The 14853-nt window shown below is 40.7% G+C and overlaps 1 protein-coding gene across 2 annotated transcripts in view; it reads right to left on the reverse strand.

Annotated features, from left to right (window-relative positions):
- The window catches only part of EXOC6B (exocyst complex component 6B), a 728809-nt gene extending 714275 nt beyond the window's left edge, over positions 1-14534 (reverse strand). The window contains exon 1 of one of the 2 annotated variants that reach the window (XM_070379801.1): positions 14297-14534. In XM_070379801.1, coding sequence (XP_070235902.1) covers positions 14297-14409 — 113 coding nt within the window. In that variant the 5' untranslated portion in view covers positions 14410-14534. The remainder of the gene's footprint in view (positions 1-14296) is intronic. The other variant, XM_070379802.1, reaches the window with a different exon arrangement.
- Positions 14535-14853: the final 319 nt, after the last annotated feature.

Here is a 14853-nt window from a genome sequence, read left to right on the forward strand (position 1 = left end):
GGGTCATAGAGGATCCTGCTGTGATGTATGTCAGAGAGTGTTTTGCCTATGTTCTCCTCTAGGAGTTTTATAGTTTCTGGTCTTACGTTGAGATCTTTAATCCATTTTGAGTTTATTTTTGTATATGGTGTTAGAAAGTGTTCTAGTTTCATTCTTTTACAAGTGGTTGACCAGATTTCCCAGCACCACTTGTTAAAGAGATTGTCTTTAATCCATTGTATATTCTTGTCTCCTTTGTCAAAGATAAGATGTCCATAGGTGCGTGGATTTATCTCTGGGCTTTCTATTTTGTTCCATTGATCTATATGTCTGTCTTTGTGCCAGTACCATACTGTCTTGATAACTGTGGCTTTGTAGTAGAGCCTGAAGTCAGGTAGGTTGATTTTTGTAATTTTAAACAGTCTGTTTATTCATGTTCCTTTATAATTAAAACAATAAAAAGGAAAGTTTGAAACTTTCATTCCACAAAAAAACAAGTTTCTTTGTTTTAGTAATCACAACCCATTTTCATTTGCATACTCCTAATTCATTTAAGCACAGTATACCTATCAAAGGCTCTTAGTTCAGTTCAGTTTGTTCAGTCGTGTCCGACTCTTTGTGACCCCATGGACTACAGCACACCAGGCCTCCCTGTCCATCACCAACTCCCAGAGTTTACTCAAACTCATGTCCAAAGGCTCTTCACTAGTGCTCAAATCAAAAAGAAAAAAAGCCAACCTTATAGAAAAATAAGCAAAGGACACAGACAAACAGCAAACACACACATATACACACACAGCCTTTATATATAGGAAGAAACATTAAGCCTCACTCATAGAAAGAAATACAACACAAATAAAAACTTCACTGAAATACCATTTTCACTTATCATATTGGAAAAATCTCAAAAGTCTAACACACATGCTTTGTTTAAAAAGCTATGGAGAAATAAGCAATCTCATAGGCCGCTAGGAGGAGAACAAAATGATATAACCACTATAGAGAGTAATACCTATGAAAGTAGAAATATTTAATACATTCATCATTTTACCTAGCAATCCCACTTCTGAAAATACATCCTACAGATACGGTACAACGTGTACAATAAGAAATGACAGATATTCAAGGTTATTCACAGTTGCATCATTTTGTCCAAAAGAAGACTGGAAATACCCAAATATACAGAAATAGGGGACTGGATGAATAAACCATAGTACAGTCACACTATGTAGCTGTAAAAAAGAATAAGGAAAATCTCTACATACTGATACGGACAGATCTCCAAAATATATTGATGAAATAATACAAAAAGTACAAGACACTAAGCTACATAATTGTATATACAGTATATTATTTATTATATAAAAGGGGAGGAGAAAATAAAATCATATACGCCTATATTTGTAATAAAATACAATGGAAGAATAAACAACAAACTAATAAAACAAAAAGAGGGAATAGGAAACATACTAGATTTATGGTTCATACCTTTTTATTTGCACTTTTTAAATATTTCTAACCCATAGAAATAATTTACCTACTCGTTTTTTTATTTTCAGAATTATACTAGGTAAAACTTCCACATGAGTTTCACCAGCATCACATATTTGATCTGATGATACCTAATAAACTCTTCAAATTCAATATAGGAATGATTGCCAAATGTTACTCTCCCATTTAATTTCCCTCTGTGACTACTAATTTTCTTATGGCTTGAATCTAATTGATCAGATAACACACTAGAATAACCTTCCACTGGAAAAGCTGCAATGAAAATTTGTGTTTAGCTCAAATAAAATCAAAGTTGGAGCCCACTGCTGATAGAACCAAACCAACACTGTCTTACCAGCTACACGGCTTTGTTCATTTTTCCAATTTCCCTGACAATTCAATGAAGTTATTATAATAAAACCTAACATTATCAAACTACAAAAAAATTCATTATCCTACTTCATACTGTACAGAAACCTTTTAATGACCCAGATAACCACAATGGTGCACTCACCTAGAGCCAGACATCCTGGAGTGTGAAATCAAGTGGGCCTAAGGAAGCATCACTATGAACAAAGCTAGTGGAAGTGATGGAATTCCAGTTGAGTATTTCAAATCCTAAAAGATGATGCTGTGAAAATGCTGTACTCAACATGCCAGCAAATGTGGAAAACTCAGCAGTGGCCACAGGACTGGAAAAGGTCAGTTTTCATTCCAATCCCAAAGAAAGGCAATGCCAAAGTATGTTCAAATTACCATACAATTGCAATCATTTCACATGCCAGTAAGATTATGCTCAAAATCCTTCAAGCTAGGCTTTTGCAGTATGTGAACCAAGAACTTCCAGATGTACAAGCTGGATTTAGAAAAGGCAGTGGAACCAGAGATCAAATTGCCAACATATGCTGGATCATAGAAAAAGCAAGGGAATTCAAAAAAACCATATACTTCTGCTTCACTGACTATGCTAAACCCTTTGACTGTGTGGATCACAACAAACTATAGAATATTCTTAACGAGATGAGAATACCAGACACATTAGCTGCCTCCAGAGAAATCTGAATACAGGACAAAAAGCAATAGTTAGAACTGGAAATGGAAAAATGGACTAGTTTCAAATCGGGAAAGGAGTATGTGAAAGCTGAATACTGTCACCCTGCTGATTTAACTTATATGCAGAGTACAACATGTGAAATGCCGGGCTGGATGAAGCACAAGCTGGAATGAAGATTGCAGGGAGAAATACCAACAACCTCAGATATGCAGGTGATACTCTTTAATGGCAGAAAGCAAAGACAAACTAAAGGGCCTCTGATGAAGGTGAAAGAGTAAAGAGTGAAAAAGCTGGCTTGAAACTCAACATTCAAAAACTGAAGATCATGGCATCTGGTCCCATCACTTCATGGCAAATAAATGGAGAAAATGTGGAAACAGTGTCCGATTTCGTTTTCTTGGGCTCCAAAATCACACATATGATGACTGCAGCCATGAAATTAAAAGACACTTGCTCCTTGGAGGAAAAGTTACCACAAACCTAGACAATGTATCAAAAAGCAGAGACATCACTTTGCTGATAAAGGTCCATATAGTTAAAGCTATGGTTTTACCAGTAGTCATGTATGGATGTGAGAGTTGGAGCATAAAGAAGGCTGAGCGCTGAACAATCGATGCTTTTGAACTGTGGTGTTGGAGAAGACTCTTGAGAGTCCCTTGGACTGCAAGGAGATCAAACCAGTCAATCCTAAAGGAAATCAACCCTGAATATTCATTGGAAGAACTGATGCTGAAGCTGAAGCTCCAATACTTTGGCCACCTGATGTGAAGAGCTGACTCATTGGAAAAGACCCTGATGCTGGGAAAAAATTGAGAGCAAGAGGAGAAGCGGGGCAACAGAGGACAAGATGGTTGGATGGCATCACAGACTCAATGAACATGAGTTCAAGCAAACTTAGGAAGATAGTGAAGGACAGGGAAGCCTGGCATGCTGCAGTTCATGGGGTCGCAAAGAGTCAGCCTCAACTTAGTGACTGAACAACAATTCCATAGTGTAACTGAAACTTATTTCTATTCCATTCTTCCCAAATCTATAAATATTTTAACTTAGAAAATAAAATTTTACTCAAGAGTTATACTTAAATTTGAAAATTTTTAACAACACTGCAAAAATACTGAAGAATGACAGGCATCAGAGGCCAATTACTTTAGGTTATGCTTTCAATGAAGAGAAAAAGAAACTCTAAAATTATATGTAATTCCAAAAAATAAAATCTTCTGATATGTCAAGGTTTTCAAGATTTTCAGCAGTTTATTTTTTCTCAAAAGCCTGAAGTGAAGTGAAGTCATTCAGTCGTGTCTGACTCTTTGCGACTCCATGGACTGTAGCCTACTACACTCCTCTGTCCGTGGGATTTTCCAGGCAAGAGTACTGGAGTGGGCTGCCATTTCCTTCTCCAGCTCAAAAGCCTAGTCATACTTTTTTAAAGACAGTTAATCTGCAAATCAGTTAATTAATCCCCTAGATAATTAACAGCTCATGGTACAATTATTTTATTCTTCTATTCATTAAACAAATATTTATTGAGCACCAACTGTTTGCCAGGCCCTCTCTTAGGTTCCCAGGATACAGTAGCAAACAAAAGGAATAAAATTCCTCCCCTCCTGGAATACAAATTCCAATAGAGGAGACAATCAAAAATATATGTCAGGCAGAAGTGCTATGAAGAAAAATAAAGTTCCTTCCCCTTTATTCTCTACTCCAACAAATGGCACCACCATTACTCACCCATTTACTTAGGCCAAGAGCCTTGGAATCATGCTTGGTTCCTCTCTTTCTTTAACCCCCATAAGTAATCCCAAAAGTTTGACTCTGTTTTCAAAATAATATTCTAAATCCAACTACTTCTCATCACCTTCTCCCCAATAGCTTACTGCATGCTACAACCATCTCATTATACAACCATGCTATAACCATTTGGATATAATTCCAAATATCCCTTGACTGGTTAAAGCTTCCCTGATAGCTTCCCTGTATAAAACTGCTGAAAATCTTGAAAACCTTGACATATCAGAAGATTTTATTTTTTGGAATTATATACAATTTTAGAGTTTCTTTTTCTCTTCATTGAAAGCATAACCTAAAGTAATTGGCCTCTGATGCCTGTCATTCTTTACATGGTAAAGAATCCGCCTGCAATTCAGGAGACCCCGGTTCCATTCCAATGCAGGAGACTTCCCAGTTCTTCCCATCGGGAAGATCTCCTAAAGAAGGGATAGGCTACCCACTCCAATATTCTTGGGCTTCTCTTGTGGCTCAGCTGGTAAAGAATCCACCTGCAATGCGAGAGATCTGAGTTCAATTCCTGGGTAGGGAAAATCCCCTGGAGAACGGAAAGGCTACCCACTCCAGTATTCTGGCCTAGAAAATTCCATGGACAGTACATGGGTTCGCAAAGAGTTGGACACAACTGAGCAACTTTCACTTTTCTTTCACTTTCTTGACTGGTTTTCCTGTTTCTTCTCTTACTCCAATCTCCATATAGCAGCCAGAATGTTCTTTGTTTAACTTAAGTTAGTGCATGTCACTTCCCTGCTCAATGCTCTTCTCTACCTTGACATGACACTTAGAAATAAAAACAGTCTCTTTCTTAGTCTATGCTATCTGGACCCTCACTGATTTCCTACCATCACCTCCCACTATGCTTCTCCTGTGGGTCTTCATACTGTGCCTGCTGTCTGGAAGAGATACATGGCTTGCTACTTCAAACAACTTTTTCTAAACACCTAAGTCAGAAACAATATCCCATCACATGTAACATAACCACTAAATAGCACTATTATTTCATGTGTCTATGTGTCTGTTTATTCTGTAAGTGCTCTAGTAGAATTCATGGTCCAAAAGGGCAAGGACGTATCTATTTTGTTCTCTATTATATCCCAGAGTCCAGAAGAATACCTGGCACACAGAAGTTGTTTCATAAATATCTGTTGAATAAACAAATAAATTAATTCATGAATGAAGCCACTAAAATGATAGATATATAACAATGTATAATGTTACCTGAAAAAGCAACATATAACATGACATTATTCTTCTAATATAATAAAATTAATATGGAAAAAGTTTAAAAGAAATATACAAAAATAAGAGTTGTGACAGGGTGGTAGGATTAAGTTTGTTGTTGTCTGTTTCTTCTTTTTAAAAGTCACTACATTACAGTTATAAATTAAAATATAAAAAAAATTTTTTTAAAGGTTCAGTTCAGTTCAGTCACTCAGTCCTGTCCGACTCTTTGCGACCCCATGAATCGCAGCACACCAGGCCTCCCTGTCCATCACCAACTCCCAGAGTTTACCCAAACTCATGTCCATTGTGTTGGTGATGCCATCCAGCCATCTCATCCTCTGTCGTCCCCTTCTCCTCCTGCCCCCAATCTCTCCCAGCATCAGGGTCTTTTCCAATGAGTCAACTCTTTGCATGAGGTGGCCAAAGTACTGGAGTTTCAGCTTTAGCATCAGTCCTTCCAATGAACACCCAGGACTGATCTCCTTTAGAATGGACTGGTTGGATCTCCTTGCAGTCCAAGGGACTCTCAAGAGTCTTCTCCAACACCACAGTTCAAAAGCATCAATTCTTCGGTGCTCAGCTTTCTTCACAGTCCAACTCTCACATCCATACATGACCACAGGAAAAACCATAGCCTTGACTAGACAGACCTTTGTTGGCAAAGTAATGTCTCTGCTTTTCAATATGCTATCTAGGTTGGTCATAACTTTCCTTCCAAGGAGTAAGCATCTTTTAATTTCATGGCTGCAATCACCATCTGCAGTGATTTTGGAACCCAAAAAAATAAAGTCTGACATTGTTTCCACTGTATCCCCATCTATTTCCCATGAATGGGTAGTTACTACTAAAAAATAAACAATCAGAAATAGGAGATCATTTCTTTCCCCTCATTGATTGTCAAGGAGGGAGAATATCAGAGTCACCTAAACTGCTTTTATAAAATTGTTTCCTATCTCCTCCTCCGTTCTCCATCTATCTCAAAATAACCACTTCCAGGGTCTGATTATTGATGAATATTTTATCCCTCAGATATATGAGTAGAAGTAAAAAATCAAAGTCAAGAATCACTCCAAACACAAAGTTTTGTAATTAACACTGGCTTGGTGGTAAAGAATCCCCCTGACAAGCAGGAGACACAGGTTCAGTCCCTGGGTGGGGAAGATCCCTTGGAGAAGGAAATGGCAACCCACTCTTGCCTGAGAAATTCCGTAGACAGAGGAGCCTGGCGGGCTACAGTCTATGGAGTCACAGAGTCAGACACGACTTAGCAACTAAACAACAACAATGAAACACCTAAGTCCTCATTACAAACTCAAGGGTAAAAGGCAGAATATGACTCACACTATCGGAGTTACAAATGGCAACCCACTCCAGTATTCTTGCATGGAGAATCCCAGAGACGGGGGAGCCTGGTGGGCTGCCTTCTATGGGGTCGCACAGAGTCGGACACAACTGAAGCGACTTAGCAGCAGCAGCAGGTACCATGAAGAATGCTTTATCTCCTTTTTTTTTTTTAATACTGTTCCTGCAATGTAGGTAGTATCCCCACTTAAAGATGAAAAAAAATTGCCCACTCAGGTGGTAAGTTGCTTATAAAAATAATTAACTGCTTAAAGAGATCCATACAAGGACCAATAATGAGAAAGTGTCATCAACCAAGGATTATCTGGATTTTGTACAACTTAGGCAATGGTGGAGAAGGCAGTGGCAACCCACTCCAGTACTCTTGCCTGGAAAATCCCATGGACAGAGGAGCCTGGTGGGCTGCAGTGCATGGGGTCGCAAAGAGTCGGACATGACTGAGCGACTTCCCTTTCACTTTCCTGCATTGGAGAAGGAAATCGCAACCCACTCCAGTGTTCTTGCCTGGAGAATCCCAGGGACAGGAGCCTGGTGGGCTGCCGTCTATGGGGTCGCATGGAGTCATACACGACTGAGGTGACTTAGCAGTAGCAGGTAATGGAAGGCCAAAGGATGGAAAACAAAGCCATGTGGCCAAAGGCAGAGAAGCAGTAAGTGGGGAGGTCAGTTCACCATATTAAATTATCAAATGACATTCAGCAAAAGAGCTTTTGAAAATATCCCCCATATTTGTTTTCTGGAAGAGGCAGCTTTATACACGGTTTGGGCTTCCCCAGTGGCTCAGTGGTGAAGAATCTGCCTGCAATGCAGGAGACATGGACAGGGACAGAGGAGCCTGGTGGGTTAGGCTATGGGGTCACAAGAGAAGGTCACAACTTAGCAACTAAACCACCTCCACCACCAAATAAGCAAGAGAGAAAACTGTTGCTATACCAAAAATACAACTTTTTAACAACAGAATAAATAAAGCAAGCATCTAAAAGGAAATGCACCAAAACAACAGCAGCTATGTCACAACAGTACAAGTAATTCTTAATACAGCTTCCAAAATTTTTATAATGTTGACAGAATTTTTAATGTTTTAATAGTGATAAAGATCAAATAGATAAGATTCTATCATTAATACCCTTTGTTAATCTTAAAACTAAGCAGTATAGCACAAAACCACTCCATACGGTAAGACAAGATTCAGTCCCTACAGTAAAGTGCTTTACCAGGATCAAATATAGCAATCATATCATTCTTACAACACCGACCCCTTAGAAATGGAAGGCAGCAACTAAGCTAAGAAGAGAAAATCATGAGCTGAAAACAATAGAGCAAACTTTTTCCCAGGTGAGAACACTCAGCAAGGGAGGTCCAATAAACACAATGACAAGGTCTTGAAGGTTACACTGCTGCTACAAATAAAGAACATAAATTTCATGATAAAAAGACAAAATAAGTCAACCTGAAATATACCTGGATAAGAAAAAAATGGCACTCAACAAATGATGCTGGAAAAACTGCACATCAACATGCAAAAGAATGAAATTGGACACCCTTCCTTATATGATAGACAAAAATTAACTCAAAATGGATCACAGACTGTGATGTAGAAATAAAATTATACAACTCTTAGGAGCAAATGTTCATAATCTTGGATTAAGCAGAGGTTGCCTAGATACAACACCAAAAGCACAAGCAAAAAAATAAAAACTAGATACACTGGCCTCATATCAAAAATTTAAAACTTTCGTGCAGCAGGTGATACCATCAAGAAAAATGAAAAAACCACCCAAAAGAATGGAAAAGTATTTTCAAATCCTATTCCTGGTAGAAGATATATCCAGAATATATAAAGAAAACTTATAACTCAACAATAAAAATAATCCAATTAAAAACTGAAGGCACTGCTCCAAAAAACATAATACACAAACAAAAAACATAAACAAATAACTAAATAAGCACATGAAAAGATTAACCATTAGAGAAATACAAATCAAAATGACAGTGAGATGCAATTTCATATTCACTGGGATGGCTAAAATAAAAAGAGATAGCAACAAGTGCTGACAAGGATATGGAGAAACTAAAACCCTTATACATTGCTGCTGCTGCTGCTGCTGCTAAGTCACTTCAGTCATGTCCGACTCTGTGCGACCCCACAGACGGCAGCCCAGCAGGCTCCCCAGTCCTGGGATTCTCCAGGCAAGAACACGAGTGGGTTGCCATTTCCTTCTCCAATGCATGAAAGTGAAAAGTGAAAATGAAGTCGTTCAGTCGTGTCTGACTCTTCAGGAGCCCATGGACTGCAGCCTACCAGGATCCTCCGTCCATGGGATTTTCCAGGCAAGAGTACTGGAGTGGGACTAAAAAATGGTGCAGGCATTTTGTTACACAGTTTAGCAGTTCCTCAAAATGTTCTATGATTCCATTTATACAAAGTGAACAAAATATGCAAACCCATGAAGACAGAAAGTAGTGACTGCCTGGGGAAGGGACAGAATGAAGAGTGACTGCTAATGGGTATGGGGTTTCTTTCAGAGCTGATGAAAATGTTCTAAAATTAGATTGTGGTAACTGTTACACAATTCTGTGAATTCGCTAAAAAAAAAAAAAACATTGAATTGTACAGTTTCAATTGGTTAACTGTACAGTATATGAATATCTCAATAAAGCTATTGTTTTAAAGGCAAGGTACTTCACTGCTAAATTTAAAAGTCTCTTTTAAAATCTTAAATAACAATTAAGACTGAATATTAATTGCTAGTACCCAGAGAGCAAAGTGAGGAAACAACTTATTTCGAATAAATGATATGAAAGAAGACTAGGGATACATAGATGTGATTTGAAAAATGAGAATATAGAGCTATTACTCATGAGTGATTTGTGACCAGTATTCTGTGATCAATTTTTGCAGTGTATTATCAGCACAATACTCTTGCCTGGAAAATCCCATGGACGGAGGAGCCTGGTGGGCTGCAGTCCATGGTGTCGCTAAGAGTCGGACACGACTGAGCGACTTCAGTTTCACTTTTCACTTCCATGCATTGGAGAAGGAAATGGCAACCCACTCCAGTGTTCTTGCCTGGAGAATCCCAGAGACGGGGTAGCCTGGTGGGCTGCCATCTATGTGGTCGCACAGAGTCGGATACGACTGAAGCGACTTAGCAGCAGCAGCACAATATCTTGTGATCAATTTCTGTAATGCATTAGCACTACAAAGCAAGAATCAATATTATTTTAAAAACAAGACATGCCCTTACACCTAATGGGCTTCTGTCGAGGTCCAGCCCCGGCTGATCCAGGGTATTCGAAGGAGAGACGGCTTCGGCGACCTATTTATTTATTTATTTATCAAAGATATAAAGAGTAATAGAATGAGGATAGCTCAGTAGGAAAATTCAGTGGAGAAAAGAAGCTGAGTAGCTTGGTTTACGTGGAAAATCAATATAACCCGTGACACCAGGTTAGCTCTGACCACGGAGGCCGCAGGCGCCCTCTCAAATAGCAGAAGGTGCCCCACCTTAGACACCTTCTCGAGTGGGTCTTAGAAGCCCAGGCAAATAAATGGTCGCAGAGGATATCCGCGCTCCAGATAGAGACTCAGCTGGAAGTTAAGGGGAAGAATGACATGGGGAGACCAAGCTTTGGTGAGCAAGGCCCGTAGCTTTATTTTCAACAGGGGCTTTTATACCCTAAGTTACACATAGAGGATAATAGGGGATGCAAAGTCAGCAGTTTTTGATCCTTATCAAAAACCAGGGTTTCTTTCCTGCAAATTTACCATATACAAATGGTTTAGGTGATTTACATCATCTTCTGGCCAGAAGGCTTATTAACATTTTATGACTCTTGACAAAGACTTATCAACAAAGACTTATTTTCTCTAAGAGTAATTATTTTAAGGTTTGGTGCCATCTTCCGAAGATAAAATTGCATTCCTATAGGGCAGATGTGTAATGGGTTTACAACAAAGGAAAGAATTTATTACCTTAAGGGTCTAAAGTTACTAACACCAAGGCCACTACTTATTTTTTCTACATACCAACTATATTAATTAATACACATTCAAGGATACAATTCAGGGGATGTGGAAACTTGGCAACAAGCATTGGCTCATCAATGAAATCTTTTACTAGTTTTATTCTGACAGTTTCTAACTTTCTGAGAGGCTCTAAGCTATTTGAATATCTTAAGCTTCCTGTGCCTCTCGAGGCTGGGAGACTGTGAACAATAGTATGCATAGCTGTAGGAGTCCGGGTAAATTTGTCAGGCGAGTTAGAGAGCCATCTGAGGGGTTTGGATTTAAACACTCCTAATTGCCCAGGAACTTTATTAATTGGAGCTGTAAGTTAACTCTTTGACAGAGAGAGCGAGATGGTGGTGGGGAACAGCCCCCAGTAAAGTCAGAGGTGAGAGCACAAAACAATAAAGTAGGCAGACTCTGGTTTTTTGGGGGTAGATGCTCGAGAATATCCGGGGGACTCCTGAGGTTGGATCCCGCCTTTGCATATGCCTAGCCTCCTTCCTCATGACCTCTGTCACGAGTAGAATGCCTCACCGGCTCCTGGCAGGCTTCTTTCCTCATCTGCAAAATTAGGACTTGTAGCTAACAAAATAATTTTTGAGATGAAGACAGAGAAGAGATGGCCGCTTCCCCAAAAGAATCTTCTAGGCAACAGCCTCTGTATGTATGGATAAGCTTGGGACTTTTAGAATTACAATAAATAAATAAAGTCACTCCTTATGATAAACAGTAATCAACTAATATTGCAAGTACTGTTTCAAGATTAAAATAAGGATAGTTATATAATGAAAAAGTCAAGCCATTGGGGTTCCTCAAACAAAAAGGGATAAAATTGGAAGAATAATTTGGTACCACAAATTATTGTTATTTAATTCCTCTTCAGTTAGAATACCTGTCTCAGGGACAGGTAAGAACCAAGAGCCTTAAAAATGCCTCAAAAGACAGAAGAAATAGGAAAGTCTATGAAGAGGGATAGAGGCTGAGATTTACAGTTGAGGGTAATGGTAGGAAGAAGAGCCTATTGCCTCTATCATACCTGTTTACTGACTGTGATGGAAAACCAAGAGATAATGATTATGAACACGCACCCAGGGTAAAGCATGGGATCTGAAACACCAAGTCTATGCATGCCGCTGCCTCTGCAAGGGATAAGGAAGAAAGATGAGATCATCTCCTGTGAATACAGGCAGGAACAAGCTAGACTGAAGACAAAGACAGTGGATATTACTTGGATTATAGGATGTTCACATGATTGAATCTTGGGTCTGATAGTTAAGATTTAGGGTTATCCATCAAAGACAGGACAACACCAAAAATGAAAAGCCCCTGATAAAGAAAAAAGGGAGTCAACAAAAGAAAATTAAACTAGTAGGATAGTGCAGTGGTTCTCAAAACTTTTCTTACCATGTCCCCTTAGGACAAAAGATCTCTACTTCACTTAGCCCAAAAAAGTCCCCACTTTCCAATGGAATTCAGTGATAACGCAGCAAATTTTAGGGAAAATGGATAACATTTTAAACAAAATGTATATATTCTTTAGCCAATATAATGGAAAATTACAGGCTAAAATTCAGCTGAACAAATATGCATTATTATTCAGTGGAGGGCTAACATAATAAATCACAACAAACTAAATTGATAACACTAAATTAAGTCATTTATCATATAAACCAAGAACAACAGCAACTCAAAACAACCAACTCAAGACAATATTAATGGTATTCTGATGAAAAATCCTTCCTAAAAACTCTGGTAATCCCAACTATTCCAGTGGGAGCTTTGCTTGGCTGCCAGCTATATAGCTCAGCAGCCAAATTTCTTAGTAAAATCCTCAAACAGCATCCTCTGTAAGTCTAATAACATTTTGTTTTACAAAAACCAAACATTAATAACCAATAGTAATGCACATAGAATACCAGTAAGTAGTCTTAGTTTTTATAAAAGTAAAGATAATGAAATAAGGGTCATTTACCTTTAAGAGCTCAAGAAAATATGAAAAAAGAGGAGCGTGACAGTCATGATCATAGCGCAGTCAGGGACAAAAAGCAAACTACTAAGGATGGTCATGTCCCATGTCCAGGGATGGCACTGGGAGAACCATGTGCCCTGGAGAAGGAAGCTGTGGAGGTGGAGATGAGAAGCGAAGTCCGCAGCCTGCCCCCTCTTTCAACGACTTTCATGAGACAACTTCTCCCCATGAAAAAAACAAGCAGTGAGTAATAAATAATCTTTATGAAGGGAGGAATAGCTTCCCAAGACTGTACAAGGTGGGTAAGATCATTCTGTTGGCTGCATGGAGATCAGAAGGTGCCACAGGAAGGACGATGTGTTGGTTCTAGGGCACTAATAAACTGAGGGGAAAGAGAAAGGTAGTTTGCGCTTGGTTGAGTAATTAGCAGAAAGTACGGATAGATGGTGATCCCCAACTGAGGCAGAACAAGAGGGGTTAAGAATGCATACTCTGGATCCAGAATGCCTGAGCAGGAATCGCGACTCCCCTACTTTTCTCTGTGACCTTGGGCAAGTCACTTAACTTCTTTGGGCTTCATCTGTAAAATGAGGGTAATAACAGTACCTACCAAATAGGGCTGTTTTGCGGTTTGAATAAGTCATACTTGTAAATCTCTTAATAAATGTCTTGCGCTGTACACAGTAAGTTGTAGCTAAGTTTGTTAAATAAGTTGAGGTAGGTGGCGGCTTAGTTTGACGTCTCCAAGTGAAATGGGGGTGTGTGGGCAAAGTAAGGGTCACGGGGAACGGGGGGAGATAACGTCTTTTCGGCGATGAGCACCAGGAATCTGACCTTTGGGGAGGTCGTCCTCCTGACAGGGCTCGGCAAGTACCCGCTCCCAGGAGAGGGGCGCGCGGGCTGAAGGAAACTTCCTTCCTTCCAGGCCTAGGATTTTCAGGAACTCGTTTCTGAGAAGTGATTGTGATTTTTAAAGAGGCAAGAGTTTGCTCTCCGAGCAACAGACCGTGGGGTGAATTCTGTTTTGCCTGAAGAGCAGGACCTGCGTCTGGGGCAGAAGGGTGATGTCCTCAGGGGGACCCTCTACTAAGAGCCACCATCTGTCGGGCGCGCTCCGGCTGCCCGCGCCGGGCCAGCCTCGGAGGGAGAACGAAGGCTGCCCCAGCCCTGAGGGAGGCAGAAGGAGCCTACAGGGTAACGGGGCTGCCGGCGCCGACGGTCGGGAAGGAACCCCACGTCGGGTCTGCGGGGCTACGGAGGGGGACCTGCCTCGCCGAGGGTGGAGGTCGCTCGCCAGGTTCTCTGAAGGGAGGGGCCGGCGCTGGCCCTGCAGGAGGCCGGCCAGGCGCACAGTCCCGAGGGAGCCTGCTCCCGGGTCCCGCCCGTGCCCACCCCTCTGTGGCCCCGGTACCCACGGTACCTGAGCGTGGGCCCGATGCAGGCCGTGTCGGTGCTCTCGATCTCTCGAAGAATCCGTTCGTGCTCCGCCGCTGTCTCCAGGCTCTCCGCCTCCGCCATCTTAACCCGCTCCATAGACTCGGGGAGCCCCGCAGCGCGTCCCCTCCCTCAGCTCCGCTCACCTTTCGCTCTCAATCTCTCTCTCTCTCACTCCAGGCTCCCGGGGATCCTAAGCCTCCGGCCACCCGCAGGACGACCCCTCCCTCAGACTGGGCACGCCCCCTAGCATCACCACGTCCGCGGACGTTCCGCGCGATGCCCGCTGGGATTTGTAGTTCTCTGGGAAAAATAGCCTGATTTCACACATTATTCATTGAAGCCACAAACTTGTGTTAAAAGCTCCACTATATCCAGTGGCTAAGATTCCGTACTCCCATGCCAGGGTACCCGGGTTCACTCCCTGGTCAAGGAATTAGATCCCATGTGCTGCAACCATGACCTGGTGCAGCCAAATAAATAAACTTGTTTTTCAGGGAAAAAAAAAAAGTTCTACTGTAAGGCAAGAACAATTAAGAACTT

Source organism: Bos mutus, chromosome 11 (genome assembly GCF_027580195.1).
Source record: "Bos mutus isolate GX-2022 chromosome 11, NWIPB_WYAK_1.1, whole genome shotgun sequence".
Classification (NCBI taxonomy): domain Eukaryota; kingdom Metazoa; phylum Chordata; class Mammalia; order Artiodactyla; family Bovidae; genus Bos; species Bos mutus.